The sequence below is a fragment of the Halyomorpha halys genome, unplaced genomic scaffold, assembly GCF_000696795.3.
Source record: "Halyomorpha halys isolate HHAL.00 unplaced genomic scaffold, Hhal_1.1 Scaffold370.1, whole genome shotgun sequence".
In the NCBI taxonomy this organism is placed as follows: Eukaryota; Metazoa; Arthropoda; class Insecta; order Hemiptera; family Pentatomidae; genus Halyomorpha; species Halyomorpha halys.
In genome coordinates this window covers 428,318-444,938 of record NW_027107863.1, presented here as the reverse complement: position 1 = coordinate 444,938, position 16,621 = coordinate 428,318, and the positions used below count along the sequence as shown (strand labels likewise).

At 30.6% G+C, this 16,621-nt stretch overlaps 2 protein-coding genes across 2 annotated transcripts in view; both read left to right on the top strand.

Moving 5' to 3' along the window:
- The window catches only part of LOC106681852 (uncharacterized), a 31,646-nt gene that overhangs the window by 8,917 nt on the left and 6,108 nt on the right, over window positions 1-16,621 (top strand). The gene's annotated exons all lie outside the window — the stretch shown is intronic.
- Window positions 1,511-11,203, top strand: LOC106681853 (uncharacterized; the record flags this gene model as incomplete). The annotated part of the gene is given in 2 exon segments (XM_024361435.2): window positions 1,511-1,615; window positions 9,758-11,203. Coding segments are annotated over 2 exon segments (1,293 nt in total). The 3' UTR covers window positions 11,015-11,203.

Sequence of the window (16,621 nt, the reverse complement as noted above, 5' to 3'; positions counted from 1 at the left end):
AAAACAATTTTTTGCCCAGCCGGATTCGAACTCGGGTCCTTAGAGTTAGTAGCCACGCGCTTTACCTCGTGGCTACCGCGCTCCCTTTATTATATATTATAAAGATATATTAAATTAAGGGTTGAGATGTTTTTATAGAATATCCTGAGGATTTAGGGATATCCCGAAACGTCGGAAGAAAAGAATAAATGAATTTTCCTTTATGAAAGATTTCTTCTTATTTATGTTTAATTATTGATTTAAATACTTTTTTTTTTAATCTGCGAGACTTGATCCGCTAAGGGAAACATTTAGGAACTGTCTTAGCATCTTTATTTAACTTATGAACATAATTAAATCGATCTATGCTATATTTAAACAAGATAAAAAATGAACAAAAATATATATTTATCAATGTTTATAATGTTTTCTATTAATCACAAGTTCACGGAAGTTTGATGGTCTAGGAGATGGATATATAGTTGAGGTTTGAATGAAGTTAAGGATGAAGTTTTACGGATGGATAAGGGTAAGGAGTCCAAGAATGAGGTTGCTCGAACAGCAAAGGATTTTCAAAGGAGACAGTTCTATGAGTAGGTATATATAGATCGGTAGGTTGGGATCTTATGTTTAATAGGTGAATGGATAAACGTAGGGTAAGGATGTCAGTGATATAGGAAGGTTTTTTGGTTATTAAGATTCGGAATATAAATGTGCTAAGGGTATTGTCTCCGGATACTGGGATCTTTTAATTAAGACATTAATATATAAATTAACTTCTTCTTTGAGGCAGTTTTGTTTATCAATTGAAATAAAAAATATATCCATTTATAATAATAATAACTACAGCGTTAATTTCAAATCAGATACAAAAAAATTGGGTCAGATGCTGACATTTTATGAAAAATTATGGATATATTTATCGAGAAGTTGAAACTGAGTATATGATTTAATTATGGTTGATAAATGTTACAATTATATTCAATATAGAGAGAGGCAATCTTCAAGTTATATAGATATATTTATAAAAATATATGAAAAGTTTAATAAGAGTTGTAATCATGAAAAATGGGAGGAATAGTGGTGTAATAAACTAAGAGAAAATTAGTAAATAGTAAAACTGTGACAATTAATAACAATAATCAGTAGTCGACAATCTTTTAGACATGGTGTAAACATTAAGTTGGACATTGGAGGTGAGTAGTGATAAAAATGTGATAAAAACTAAGAAGAACAATATTTATAAGTCCTAAAAGGTAAAGATAAAATTAAAAAGTTTTATTTAGAGATTCAGTCATTATAAAATTAATTCGTTAATATTATTCAATAAGATTTTTCTTTTTTGAGGGATACATTTTGTCTTAAGTTAATTATAAAATCAATATCACAACTTTACAATATATTCCTCTTCGAAACCGTATTATATGTTTGTACGGCTTTCAATCGTGCTGCAAAACGCGTACGTTCAAAGAATAACGCTGTCTTTCACTGCGAGATAAATGTCTCTTATCGGATAGATATATGCACATCCATATCTATATATAGCAGTAATCTTACTGGAGTTTCCTCGTAGTATCTTCTATACGGTCCCAGCATCATCATGAAGGCATTACTTCTCATCTTCTCCTTAGTTGTTGTAAGTTTTTATTTTTTTAGAAATAAATATAAAAAAAAATTGGATTATTTTTTGAATGCATGTTAAAAAAATATACAATGGACGTAACTCAAATAATGTCCACTCAAATAAAGTAAATCGGTCATTTTTATTCGTTACTGTATATGTTTCTTAATGTTCATTATGTCTCTAAAATACACTTGAAAATATGAGCTAAGCTCCGAAACAACAACGAAATTAGAACGATTCTCTAAAGTTTTAAAAAAAATTTAATATTTCAGAAACATTAGTAAATGATTCTAATATTTCCTTCAATGCTTATAAATAAATAAGGTCAAATTGCAAATAAGTCCAATAGTTCGTTTTAATTTTTCATTGTAAATTAGGTGTCTAAATTAAATTGGAATACAGACGTTTCTCCTAAAAATACATCGAATTTGATAGGATTCACCAATGCTCGTTTTTAATTTTAAAAAATTCCACTTTAAAAAAAAAAGTTATATATAAACTAATATATATTTTTTTAATATCTTTATTGAAATTTACAACTGTATATTATATAATACATTCAGTAAATTTGATCTTAGTTAAAATGGAGTGTTACAGGCGTGTAGAGAAACTACCCATTGGTAGCACTCATAACATTTTCATTAGCAGGTCTCGTGGACATCTTCTTTTCAGGCGTCTCGGAGGATTGTCAGGAATGGAAGAGGATGCAAGGTTAGAAACTAGGGGGTTTGAGTGGTTAGGGAGTTTATAATGGAAGGAGTGATACCTGGTTCGGGCTAGATTGGTTACATAGGGAAAATTTAGGTCTTTATGTATGATTTTATTTGTGACAAAGTAGCATTACGGATTTTGCGAAGGATTTTCGATTGCAATGATTGGATACGAGAGGAATTCGAAGGTTTAGTGGAGCCCCAAAACTCAACTCGATATGTCCAGATTGGCCTTATTACAGTTATGTAGATCAGTCTTTTGTAATGAGTTGGAAGTTTAGACCGTTTGTCTAGTAAGAGGTGTAATAGTGGAAATCAACGAGCAGTTTCCTGTCTTTTCAGTCTTGTGTGAGGATTACAGGTTAGTCGTTTGTCCAAGGTAGCGGATCTGTTCGACAGGGGTAAGAGTAACATTCTTAAATGAAGCTGTAGGGCAGTCGGTAGGTTTACGACGAAGTAAACTAATACTCGAATAATATAATCCAATCCAATAATTTAAATAATAAATTGCTTTATTGTATATTGTTCATCCTGGAGTTCCATTTAATTTTTTTTTTATTTGGAATAATTTAAATTTAAAATTTGATAAACGTGGATTCGTGATTATAACTGAGTAGGGAAATTTTTTACAGTGAATTCATTTTTTGCATTTAGGTAATTAGTACCTCTGTACTAAGGCCGATTTCATTAAACAGAATTTTTTTTATTATTCAAGTGATATGATCAAAGATGAGTTTATTATATGAAAAAAATACCAAAATATGTAGATAAATATGCGTTTATTTTTACATATATGTGTAATAAAAACATTATTAAAAAAATATATAATGTTTTATTACACATATATGTAAAAATTAACAAAAATAATATAATATATATAAATAATATATGTAAAAATTAAACATATATGTATTGTATATATACTCTGTATTATCATGTATTTGTAATTGTAATTATATATCAATAGAGAGGATTTGAAAATTAAAAAAAAAATAAAAATGTATATTGTTGCCTTTCCCGAATTTCATTGTTTCACTAAATTAAACAGATTATTATCTTTTGGAAAATTAATTAAATGATGTCCAATAAATTGTAGGAAGATAGTCCGGGTGGCGATCAATAAAGCAACAAAACATTTTTAAAAAAACTATTAATTGGTAAGTACGTTTCGCCCCACCAATAAATAGTTAATCTTCACTATTATGCACCTTTATTGAACGCCACTCGGACTATCTTCTTACAATCTACTTCAAATAAGATATTAAATTGTAATTTTGTTTATTAATATGGATATAAGCTGTATTCATAACGGTAAACTATCACTATGAATAATTAAATACACCTAAAAACTAATAGTTAATTATTTAAACAACGTTTAATAACTAAAAAATGACCAAGAATTTTTTCATTGCTATTCTGTTTTCGCAGATGTGTTTTGAGGAAGTCATTTGACAAGTATTTGAAAAAATAGATACTATTTATAATTGTATTTAATAATTGTTCAAGTTAATTTTTAAAAAAAGATTGACTGTCCTACAGTGTACTTAATAATGTTGCTCTTACCCCTGCAGAACAGATCCGCTACCGTGTATATATACATCTGGACAAACGACTAACTTGGAATCCTCACACAAGACTGAAAAGACAGGAAACTGCACGTCGATTTCGACTATTACAGGACAAACTAGACAAACGGTCCAAACTTCCAATTCATTACAAAAGACAATTATAAGGCCTATCTGGACATACGGCGTTAAGCTTTGGGGCTCCACTAAACCTTCGAATTCCTCTCGTATCCAATCCATACAATTCAAAATCTTTCGTAAAATCTTAAATGCTCTCTACTTTGACACAAATAAAATCATCTATAAAGACATTAATGTTCCATTTGTAACCGATCTAGCCCGAACCAGATATCAATCCTTCCATTATAAACTCCCTGTAAATATATAAAACCACTCAAACCCATTAGTTTCTAATCTTGCTTCCTCTTTTATTCCGGACAATCCTCCGAGGCGTCGGAAAAGAAGATGGCCTGGAGACCGTATATTGTAAAAATGTGTTTAGATTGCTACCAATGGGTAATTTCTCTACATGCTTCTACCATATTATTATGATTTCCTCAAATTTACTTGATATATTTTATGTACAGTTGCAAATATAAATAAATAAATTTAATAAATTAAAAAAAAGATTTATTTTGATCCTGTCAGAGAGTTTCTTGTTTAGTCTCCTTTGGTCCATCCTCATCATGTGCCCGTAGAATCTCAGTCTTCTGATTCTTATTTCGGTTTCCAGGTCATGTATCTGTAGATTTCCAAACGGCAACTTCATTATTTACTATGACCGACTATCAACCAACTATTTTCTATTTATAGTTTAAGTAAGAAACAACTATTACTATGTCATCACATTTACATGGTTATCATGACAATATTTAAAAAAATATGACAAGTGTGGTTTTTTTTTTTGTTTAATGGCGTAAAACGTCACTGTTCATCTGTTAATTTTTTATATATTCATATTATTTTTTTATATTTTATTCATTGTCATTTTTCGCCTGTTTGATGTAATATTTCTCACCTTTAGATTTTAAAAACTGAAATACTAATTTCATTGTTTTATCATCGTTTTTGTAATATCCGTGTTTAACCCTAAGTTATTAGTACAAGAGCCCAAGAGGAGAAAAAAGGTTTAACCCCACTTTAATTTACTTTTTTGTATCTGTTTATCTTACTATGTCAAAATGTTTTTAGTTGTTTTTGTATCTTTTCAACCCTGATGAAGCTCTATAAACTGCTGCGAAACGTCCGAAAATGAATAGTTGTTAACTATTTTTGCTCTTTTCTAACCGTAACCCTGACCATATTTTTCCTTATTTGAAATTATGAGGTCAATTATTTATATACATAAATTATTTTAGTTATTTCAGATATCGTGATTCTATATTTGAATCGTTTATCTTTTATAAAAATGTGGATAATGTGATTAGAAATTAATCTTTAATTATGTAAAAATGTGTGAAATGAAAATTATGTACTAATAAAACAAAAGATGAAATAAAATAGTATTAGTATAAAATGAACAATGATGAGAATAAAAAAAAATTACCTTAACTATAAGGTTAAAAACGTCGGAAAATAAATTGTCATTAAATATTTTTGTTATTTTTTTTACCACAACCCTGACCGTCTACTTCATTATTTAAAATAAGTTTTATTTATTTATTGAAATTTACAACTGTACAAAAAGAATACATTAAGTAAATTTGATGAAAGTTTCGAACACTTGATAATCCTGGGAAGATTACCAATGGTACTTCAATTAATATAATTAATTACAAAAAAATAGAACACTACTACATAATGTAATACATCCTAAGGGGGCGGGATGTTATTTCATATCAGTATTAGAAGATGACTAAGTTATTACAAATAAATAAAATTTCAGTTTACATACACACTTTAATTTTTTTTTTGTAATAATTTATTTATTGTTATTACAACAGTATAAAAATATATACAACAAGTAAATTTTCTGTAGGTGACATAGTGACATGATACAAACATCTATACATTGATAGAGCTCCAATTACATTACTAGAGTAGATCTCAGGGCCATCTTATTTTCATACGCCTGTATGAACCACGGGTTCGGTTGGTTGGGAAGCTTTTCATGGAAGGATTGGTTTCTGATTCTGGCCAAATCGGCAACATATTAGACATTGAAATCCTGATAGATGACTTGATTCGTGACAAAGTAAGGAGCATTAAGGATTTTACGAAGGATTTTGAACTGTAAGGATTGGATTCGGGAGGAATTCGATGGTTTAGTGGAGCCCCAAAGCTCAACTCCGTATGTCCAGATAGGCCTTATAATAGTCATGTAGAACAGTCTATTGTAATGGATTGGCAGTTTATACCGTTTGTCTAGTAAATGTTGTAGTAGTTGGAATCGACGAGCAGTACTTAGCAGTAGAATTAGGAATATTTATGCCTTGCTTAATTGTTATAGAATATTAAAAATACGAAGAATTATTTTATTGAGTAATACTGCCAACTGATAGAAAAACTTTACCGCGCCCACCAATCAGAAATCCTGTTAAAACAGACATTTTATCTATATAATATTCTTCTTTCTTATGTTAAATATTTTAAATTTTTTTAAAACTAATATTTGCTTTTCCAATGGTTGTACTAGTTTTATAGTACAACTTCCTTAGGGTTGCTACACAGCATACTTGTTCAAATCCAATCAGAATTTTATTTAATCTTACAAAATATGGGCATAGTCAAGTAAATAATATTTAATAATAGTATATGACTTTTTTTTCTTTTATGACTTTGGTTCTCTAATTTTATTTTTTTATCTTTCCATGTTTTATTTTTTATTAAACCTTTTTTTTCCCCAACCCAAAGTATTTTTCCTCTGTTGTTTTTCCCTCTTTACCGTAGGGGGAAAAACTTTATTAAAATATAAAGTTGTGCTGCCCAAGTTCATTGGACTGCTAGTCACACAGCATACTTATTTTAGTCTAATCAGAAAATATTTTTAATCTTACGATAAGTAAGCCTAGCCAGGTATACATTAATAATTATAAACATTAGTAATATATAACAGAAATGAAGTATATTTTTTTTTTTACCTTTTTCATGATTTTTTTCCTCCATTTCCCTTTCTCTCTTTTTTCTTTTCCTTCCCTTCTTTTTCTCTTTCATATTATGGTTTCAACCCAATGTGCCTTTAACAAAATAATGGATGAAATAGTGATATAGATATGAGAAGAATAAAACGAAATCAAAGGTACTTTAGAAAAAGCCATCTTGGAAATCGGTATTTATTTTCTTTCTAACTACTTCAACGTGGATAAGATCTAGCCGAGTGCCTCCCAGATGTCAGAAAAAGGGTCAAAAAGAACGGGTAGAGATAGAACACTGGACAGTGCAGCTTCTTACAGGCCATGACAACCATCAATTGTTTGTTTTTTAAAAATATTTATTTATTGCTATTTACTACTTTATTGCTAGTATTTATTATTATTTTATTTTTATACCAGATCGGCCTGGTGGGCCTTACATGGTTGATATAACTTATATTACATATATATTTTTTTAACAGTTGATTATGAGGGGGTATAGTCATAGAAATGACACTCCTAACTATATACAATGTTCTTATTAAAAGAAAAAAAAAATAATAATAAAATAAATAGATAAGAATAATGCTTCTCAATAAAAGAGGAAAGTAAAATTAATAACAAAAAATAATGATATTGGTACACTTAAAAAGAAACAAGTTAATTTGAAAAAGGGAAGAGAGAAGAAAATAAATTAATGATAATGAATAATAATAATAGGTAAATAGAGGTAGTGTGACTATGAATTAATTTTATATTGATTAAAAATTTATAAAAGAATGTCCTGCAGCAGTCTGGGCTTCAGTCTTCGGGTTAAGGTTGGGTTTCCCAGGTTGTAGGTCACTGCTCCTTTAATTGTCGGCAACTGGGAGTGGAACTTCATGAACCGTTTTTTGATATAATCCTCTATTGACTCCACTTGTAATTCGCGATGCAATTGGCTATTTATTATGAACCAAGGAGCATTAACTGCGATTCTTAGTACTTTATTTGAAAAGATTGTAGTTTTTTCCTTTCGTGCCGCTTCCCAGACTTCACAGCCGTTTACAACTGTACATTGTAACATATTTAGTAAATCTGATCTAAGTTAAATTGGAGTGTTACAGGCGTGTAGAGAATCTACCCATTGATAGCACTCTAATGACATTTTACATTAGCTGGTCTCGTGGCCATCTACTTTTCAGGCGCCTCGGAGGATTGTCAGGAATGGAAGAGCATGCAAGATTAGAAACTACGGGGTTTGAGTGGTTAGAGAGTTTATAATGGAAGGAGTGATATCTGGTTCGGGCTAGATCGGTTACATAGGGAACATTTAGGTCTTTATGTGTGATTTTATTTGTGACAAAGTAGCATTGAGGATTTTGCGAAGGATTTTCGATTGTAAGGATTGAATACGAGAGGAATTCGAAGGTTTAGTACTACAATTCTAAGTTACACTCCTTCAAAAAAAGTGATGACCCTAACTGTAGTTGCTTAGTCGTGGAAGACATGAAACATAAAATTTTTGACAGCCTTATGTACACTCGTGCCAGACTGGCTGAAGCAAGTGAGTTCTCCTTGCTCGATCCCCTAGAACTCGTGGCGACTCCCGATTTGTTTGGAGACTTCGAAAAGTTTGCAAAGAAGGTGTTTAGAATAAAATGCCGCTTGCCAAGTAATTAATATAGCATTGATAATATGTAAATGTAATGTATGTAACAATTATATGTTTATAGATGTAACAATTATATGTATATAAAGTAGACCCATAAATGTAACAATAAATTTATATATATGTATATATAGTTGACCGTAAAAATTGATATATAAGAAGATGATCAGGGTTGCGGTCAAATGTGAAACAAAAATAGTTTACAACTATTTATTTTCCGACGTTTCGCCCCACTTTGTAGGGCTTCATCAGGGCTAAAAAGATACAAAATGATACAATGATAAGAAAAAAAATACAAAGATAAGATACAATGATAAGAATAAAAACAAGTAACAATACTTACAACAGTTACTTGTTTTTATTCTTATCATTGTATCTTATCTTTGTATTTTTATTCTTATCATTGTATCTTATCTTTGTATTTTTATTCTTATCATTGTATCTTATCTTTGTATTTTTATTCTAATTATCGTATCATTTTGTATCTTTTTAGCCCTGATGAAGCCCTGCAAAGTGGGGCGAAACGTCGGAAAATAAATAATTGTAAACTATTTTTGTTTCACTTTTGGCTGCAACCCTGACCATCCTCTTATATATATATATTTATATAGAGTAGACCCACTTAAATTTAGGTAGAAAGTTACTGGAGCCACCTTTGGTGGGTTCAGCTCTCCAGTTGTTGGCAACCCATTAGTTTTGTTGTCGAAATTAGTGTCCCATTGTTATAAAGATTAAGCAATGCCTCACTTTGGTTCAGAGATATGTGGACTAACGTGAGTGAAGACCCGAAGACTCGGGAACTTAGCTACCTGTAATTCTCCCTTTCTCTCTCCCTCCTTCCCTCTGTATATGCTAAAATGAATAGGATCTTATGTAATATAATATTTTAGTCTTATTTTTAATAAATTATTTCTTATTTTTAGTATAATTTATTATTTTTTTTATTAATGAAAGGAGTTAGTAGTTTTATTTTTAAGTAGTTTTATTTTAGAATCCCAAGTAGGGATATTTGAGAATATTTATCTCGTCTTCACTATTTAGCTTTTATGATATTAATAAATTAATTCAAATATTCATAGATTGCATCTTATGAATGAAAACATATATATTTTTTTAAAACCTCATTCATAAAATATTAATTCATTTAACTTCCTCAGGTTCGTTGTTCTACTTTACAATGGAAATCTCTGGATACATTTAATGAAATTTTCTGGAAGACAAAGCTTTCGACTGAGGACGTGATTAAATCAGTTGAGGAAATGTTGGCCAACAGGACCGAAGATTCTTATAATTTCTTGAAAATTATGCAAAACAGCAAGATGGTTATGACACGTTTAACTGAGGCTCCAGAAAATTTCAAATGCCGAAGTAGATTTGAGGATGTGAAAAACAATTTTAGAAAAGTATACAACCATCTTGAAGTATCAATCTTGCAACGCATTACAGAGATCAGGCAAAGACTGTCAGGAGTCAGTTCCACCATGGTTTATTACCACAGCATTGCTGATAGCAAATACTGGAGTTGTAGGCTTTTCAAAACAGAAAACTGTACTGATGTGGTTGAACAGTGGCTACAACAGAAAATGGTTTTGTTGTCTTGTGAAATTGTTCACTGTGAGTCGCATGTTGTCAAAAAGAGGCAGTTTGATTGGAATAATTTAGGTTCTACTCCCGATTCTGGATATGAGTGTCCAGGCCTCTTTCAGTGCTCAAACTCTGCATGTGTTCCCGAGTCCCAAATCTGCGATGGGGATAACAATTGTGGAGACAACTCTGATGAAGAAAACTGTCCCGAAAAATTCTACTATAGTACGACCAACTGCAGCTCTGTAACGGGAAATTACCTTTGTGACAACAGGAATTGTATCTCCCTCTCCGGGGTCTGTAATGGACTTGATGATTGCGGGGACAGTTCCGACGAATTCCACTGTACCAATAAGTTCCTTTATAGTCGAAACAACTGCAGTCTCGAACTCGGAACTTACCTCTGTGGTAACAAGGAATGCATCAACATTTCTTCAGTTTGTGACGGAAAAGCTGACTGTGGAGACGGAACTGACGAAGGAGGAAACTGCACTGAGAGTTGTGAGGAAAACTGTCACCCGAGAGGTGTCTGCTTCAGAACTCCACAGAGCAGAGACTGTGTTACAGGTTGTCCTGAAGGATTTTTTGAAACGGCTTCAGGTTGTCAAAGGAGTGTGGAACCAGATTCATCATCCATATCACAGCTGGTTCTACAGTTGGAGCGATTGATTTCCAGGCATTCAGCAGCTTACCTTTCGCTTAAAACCAAAGCCATTTCTGAAATATCTATGCTTACATTTATGACCGACTGCAGCAATCATAAATCTACGTTAGACAAGATAATGAAACTGAAATATAAAAATTCTACCAACAGTAAAGGATCACAATAACATATATATTTTAACAATATAATTAAATAACAAAAAAAAATAGAATTCAACATAATTTATAACGCTTTTAAAATAATAAAGTGCAGGACATATAAATAATTGAGCTTTTATTATAATAGCTTATATGAAGTTATTTTTTTATTTAACCAATGTGGAATATATAACAAATAAATATGAAAAATGAATAACTATTTTTCAATTATGTTCCCTCTATTTTTATGAATATTTTTATATTTATTATTATTCTTATGAAGATCCATAAAATGAAAATCAGATCCTACTTGAGAATGCTAAGAGGAGAAGATGGTCGGGGATACGATCAGCAAAGATACAAACATAATTTATTTGTGCCGACGTTTCGACCTGAATTTCAGGTCTTCATCAGGGTTACCTAGTGGAGATTCTATTATAAGATTAAAAAAAAGAAATTATCCTATTTTTATACCGTAAGAAACAGTATCCTTTCTAAATATTCCACTAACGCCTGTTGAACAGATTCGATACTTAGGACTCTATCTTGACAAGAGACTTACTTGGAATCCACACACAAGACTGGATCGACAAGAAACTGCTCATAGATTTATGATTAATACAACACCTGCTTGACAAACGCTCTAAACTTCCCATTCACTACAAAAAATTAGTATACATAACGATAATCAGACCAAGTTGGGCATATGGAATTAAGCTCTGGGGCTCCACCAAACCATCAAATTCTTCCCGCATCCAATCGTTACAATCCAAAATCCTATTTAAAATCCTTGATGCTCCTTATTACGTTACCAATAAACTCATTCCCAAAGACCTTAACATCCCATTCGTTTCAGATTTGGCCCGAAACAGATATGCGTCTTTTCATTCCAAACTCCTTAAAAATCCTAACCCATTAATTCTTAATCTTTCTTTCTTAACAATTCCTGATAATCCTCCGAGGCGTCTGAAAAGAAGATGGCCACGGGATCTTTTAATTTAAATTAATGTTTGAAGGACATCTTGGTTCCTTCCCGAAATTTTCAAGTGTATAACGAAACATATTTACTTATTGTATTTATTATTTTGTACAGTTGTAAATTACATTAAATAAATATATCGTTAGAAAGTCATTTCAGAAAATAAGCAAGGACGCATGCGTAGTGTATTTTTCCATTTCATCAGTTTTTATATTACCAAAACTATGGTAATAGTCTTTTTTAATTTCACTCGACCTATATATGAGCCTTTGACTTTTATCATTATCTCCGCTTGAAGTCGAAGCGTTGGAAACAAATAAATAATTTTGTTTATTTCTTTATCTTTGCTGACCGCACCCTCGGCCATCTTCTCTTTATATCATTAATCTACGGTCAACTATTAACATTTCAACCACTAACGATCTAAGAAAATGCTAAATCTAAAAAATAATCTTAGCCTTTATTTTTTGTCGAAATTGGAGGATAAAAATAAATCCCAACAAATCACATTTACTCTTCGTCGTAAACCTATCGACTGCCCTACAGTATACTTTAATAATGTGGCTCTTACTCCTGTAGAACCGATTCGTTATTTTGGACTTCACCTTGACAAACGACTAACCTAGAATTCTCACACAAGACTGAAAAGACAGCAAACTTGCACACTGACAGTCGGTCTAAACTTCCAACTCATTACAAATGACTGATCTACATGACAATAAGGCCCATCTGGACATACGGAGTTGAGCTTTGGGGCTCCACTAAACCTTCGAATTCCTCTCGTATCCAATCCAAAATCTTTCGTAAAATCCTCAATGCTCCTTATTTTGTTACTAATAAAACCATCCATGAAGACTTAAATGTTCCTTACGTAACCGATCTAGCCCGAACCCGAAACCATTCCTTTCATTATAAACTCCCTAACAACCCAAACCCACTAGTTTCTAACCTTGCTTCCTCTTCCGTTCCTGGCAATCCTCTGAGGCGCCTGAAAAGAAGATGGCCTCGTGACCTTATATTGTAAAATGTTTTTAGAGTTCTACTACTGGGTAGTTTACCTACATACTGTATCATACCATTATCATTATGTCTTTATGATCAAATTTACTTATTGTATTTTTTATACAGTTGTAAATATCAATAAATAAAAAAAAATCCTTTATTTTCAATTTTTTCACTTAGCTATGGAATATATAGTAAGCATAAATATTGAGATCATGTAAAATATTTAGCTACTTTTGATCATTTTCTCAAAAAAGAAACTCAAATGAACTGAATCAAATCCAACTCTCTATATCAACGTGAAGAGGGAAAACACTACGTTAATATTGTGGTGCTTCATACACAGCATCCTTTTAACTAGTACAGAACAATTTTGCATTAAGCCTATAAATATTAATAGTCAGATCATAAAGAAATATAAAAATAAGCACATAATAAAAATTTTGAATTATGTGCTAAAATTATACATGATTTGTTGTTATTAATTTTTTACTACTTTTTCCCTTACATTTTTAATTTTCTCCCCAGCATTTTATCGTTTTTTATAGGTGTGTTTAATTATTTCATTATTTTAATTTTAAAACTTTATCTCTTTTTCCATCAATCTTTAAAACACAATTATCGTCCAAATTATTAAAATTTTAAATATAGTAAAAAATGTACACAAAAAACCAACGTAGTCGTCCAAAGTTATAATCTGTTAAAATTAAAAAAAAACTTTCTAATACATGCATACAAAAAATAAAATAAATACATAGTGGTAAAATGTAATTATTCTAATTAGTGGTATAATAAGATAAAAATATCAATAAATATATATACAAGTAATAAATATAAGTATTAAACGGGAAAAAATGATAATTAATATTTATTATAAATATGATATGTAATATTTAATTAGGTTTGTCTTATCCTCACTGAAATGGTTTGAAAGGAATTATATGATAAATTTTCAAGATGTCTTCCACTACATATCTTTAATTTTAAAAAAAAATAATTAGAAGATAAGAGAGAAAATATTTTTTGCAGCCTGAAAACAAATTTCCGGAAATTTGAGTAGTAATATAGGCGTATTCGAAATGTGTACCGTTTGAAAATAAAATATTTTAGAAAAAAATCATTTTCAGTAAAGAAAATCGCAGATCATGGAGAATGAAAAAAAAAGTAAAAATAAGAGATATATTAACTGGTGGAGGAATGCGCTGTGTTTTTTACAGTTTGCCAGTTTTTATTTCATCATGGTTATTAAATAGTTTTTTTTTTTAAATTTTAATTATACTATACGAGAGCCTTTCAACTTATTGGACAATTTTAATATTGAATCTATGACAATTAAGTAATGAATAAATGGTTAAAGATAGAATGTTAATTTTAGTAAACCTTTAGATTTCTTTTAGGTCTGCCCTACTTTTTGAAAAGAAGAATGTAAATATTTCGCAACTTGAAATATTACTAAAAGCATTTGAGATTCTTCTTTTTTTTTTTTTTTTAAATTATATTGTTACTAGTATGGGAATGAGTAGCTCATTAGTAAGGCTCTTTGCTACTAACTCAAAGGATAGCAACGTGGGCCTATCCGACAGTGGTAGATAATTATTTTCTGTTTCACTAAAGCCGTGAGTCAGCTCTGTGGGTTCAGGTGTCCTCCTGTGTCCATCCAATCTCATAAATTGGGTACACTTATTAATTAAGGAAAAATCTGGAGTTCAAACGTGATTCTGACCAAATCACCTCTTCGGACAGTCTTAGTACAATACATCCATACTAAGTACTGCATCTCTAATAGTACAAGAGTCAGGAAGAAAAAAAGGCAGTTATCTCACCCCAATTTTAGATTACTTTAATAAAAACTATGTATAATTACTATTCAAAACTGATGAGTCTGCCAAATATAGGCAGGGGGAATAAAAAATGGCGGCTGTTTCAAACCCTTAAAACATTAATTTTTCATCGGAGCTCTATATCTTAAAAACTACGAGCAACACTAGAAAATCTAAAAGAACTTTGTTTAAAGAAGAGTAAATTTGCTAAAATCTGAGCCCTAATAGAATTATTTACGTTCCATAGTTCTCGAGATATAGCTTTTTAAATATAGGGTGTTTTTTTAAGCCCGATAGAACTTGAAATTGTAAAAAATAACACAAAAAATTAAATTGTAATCAAAATTTTTTTTTTATTCGAAAGATCAATACGTGACATTAACATTTGAAAATGATTTCGGGCATATGGGCACCGCGGCTGTTCTTGACGAAGCGCATTCTGGACGTCCAATTTTGGGCCACTTTTTCGAGCACTGCTGGCCGTATGTCACGAATAACACGAACAATGCTGGCCTCCAAGGCGTCAATTGTTGCTGGTTTATCAGCATAAACCAGTGACTTCACGTAGCCCCACAGGAAATAATCGAGAGGTGTCAAATCGCACGACCATATGCGGCAATTTTGCTTATTAACAAACCCGTTAAGCCAAAAATGCGCCTCATCGCTGAACACAATTTTACAGAATGCGCTTCGTCAAGAACAGCCGCGGTGCCCATATGCCCGAAATCATTTTCAAATGTTAATGTCACGTATTGATCTTTCGAATAAAAAAAAAAATTTGATTACAATTTAATTTTTTGTGTTATTTTTTACAATTTCAAGTTCTATCGGGCTTAAAAAAAAAACCTATAGCAACATTTCATAAAAATGTTATACCGAATGTACTGAAAGATCAGTAGTTAGTGAATCTCTATTTGAGAAATCTATATCACAATAACCATTCGACGTACAGATGTCTATTAGCACTCAAATTGAAGCTGGTTTAGTGAGCTATAATTAGATTATTTTCGTAGGAGCAGTAGTTTTCATGAAATTTGTTAAAATAAATTGATTTATAGTTGTTCGGAAAAATATGAGCTCTATGAGGACTCATATTTTAGAAAATTTATTCTACTTTAAATGGCGTTCTCTAAGGTTTTCTTGTGTTGTGGCTATTTTTTTAAGATTTAGAGTTCCGAATGAAAAATTTATTTTAATATAAATTTTTTTTTTTTTTATCATGTTGAAACAGCCGCAATTTTTTATTCCCCCTACCTGTACTTGGCATACTCATCAGTTTTAAATAGTAATTATACCTAGTTTTCATTAAAGTAATCGAAAATTGGGGTGAGATAACTGTCTTTTTTCTCCTCTTGGGCTCATCTACTATAACCGTTCATGGTTTGTTGTGGTACATATTTAATTTTATTTTATCCCATATGTTTACCTGTAGTAATATTAGAGAAGATATTAGATGATCCCTTCAGTTTAAGGATGTATTTAATTATTCCATTATTTAAATTTTAAAATCTTCTCCTTTTTTTCCATCAAACGTAAAACACAATTATTGTCCAAATTATATAAAAAATTTAAATATACTAACAAATATACACAAAAACCCGACATGGTCGTCTACAATTATAATATATATTAAAAGTACTCTAATACATACATATAAAAAAAATAAAATAAATGCATAATGCTGAAGATAGTAATTTTAAAACGATATCCCTAATAAGAAAAATGTTCAATGTTTATAAAAAAAAAGATCAATGTTTATAAAAAGTAATTAATATATAAATAATATAGAAGTAATCATATACAAGTAATAAATATGTGTATTAAAAGGAAAAAAA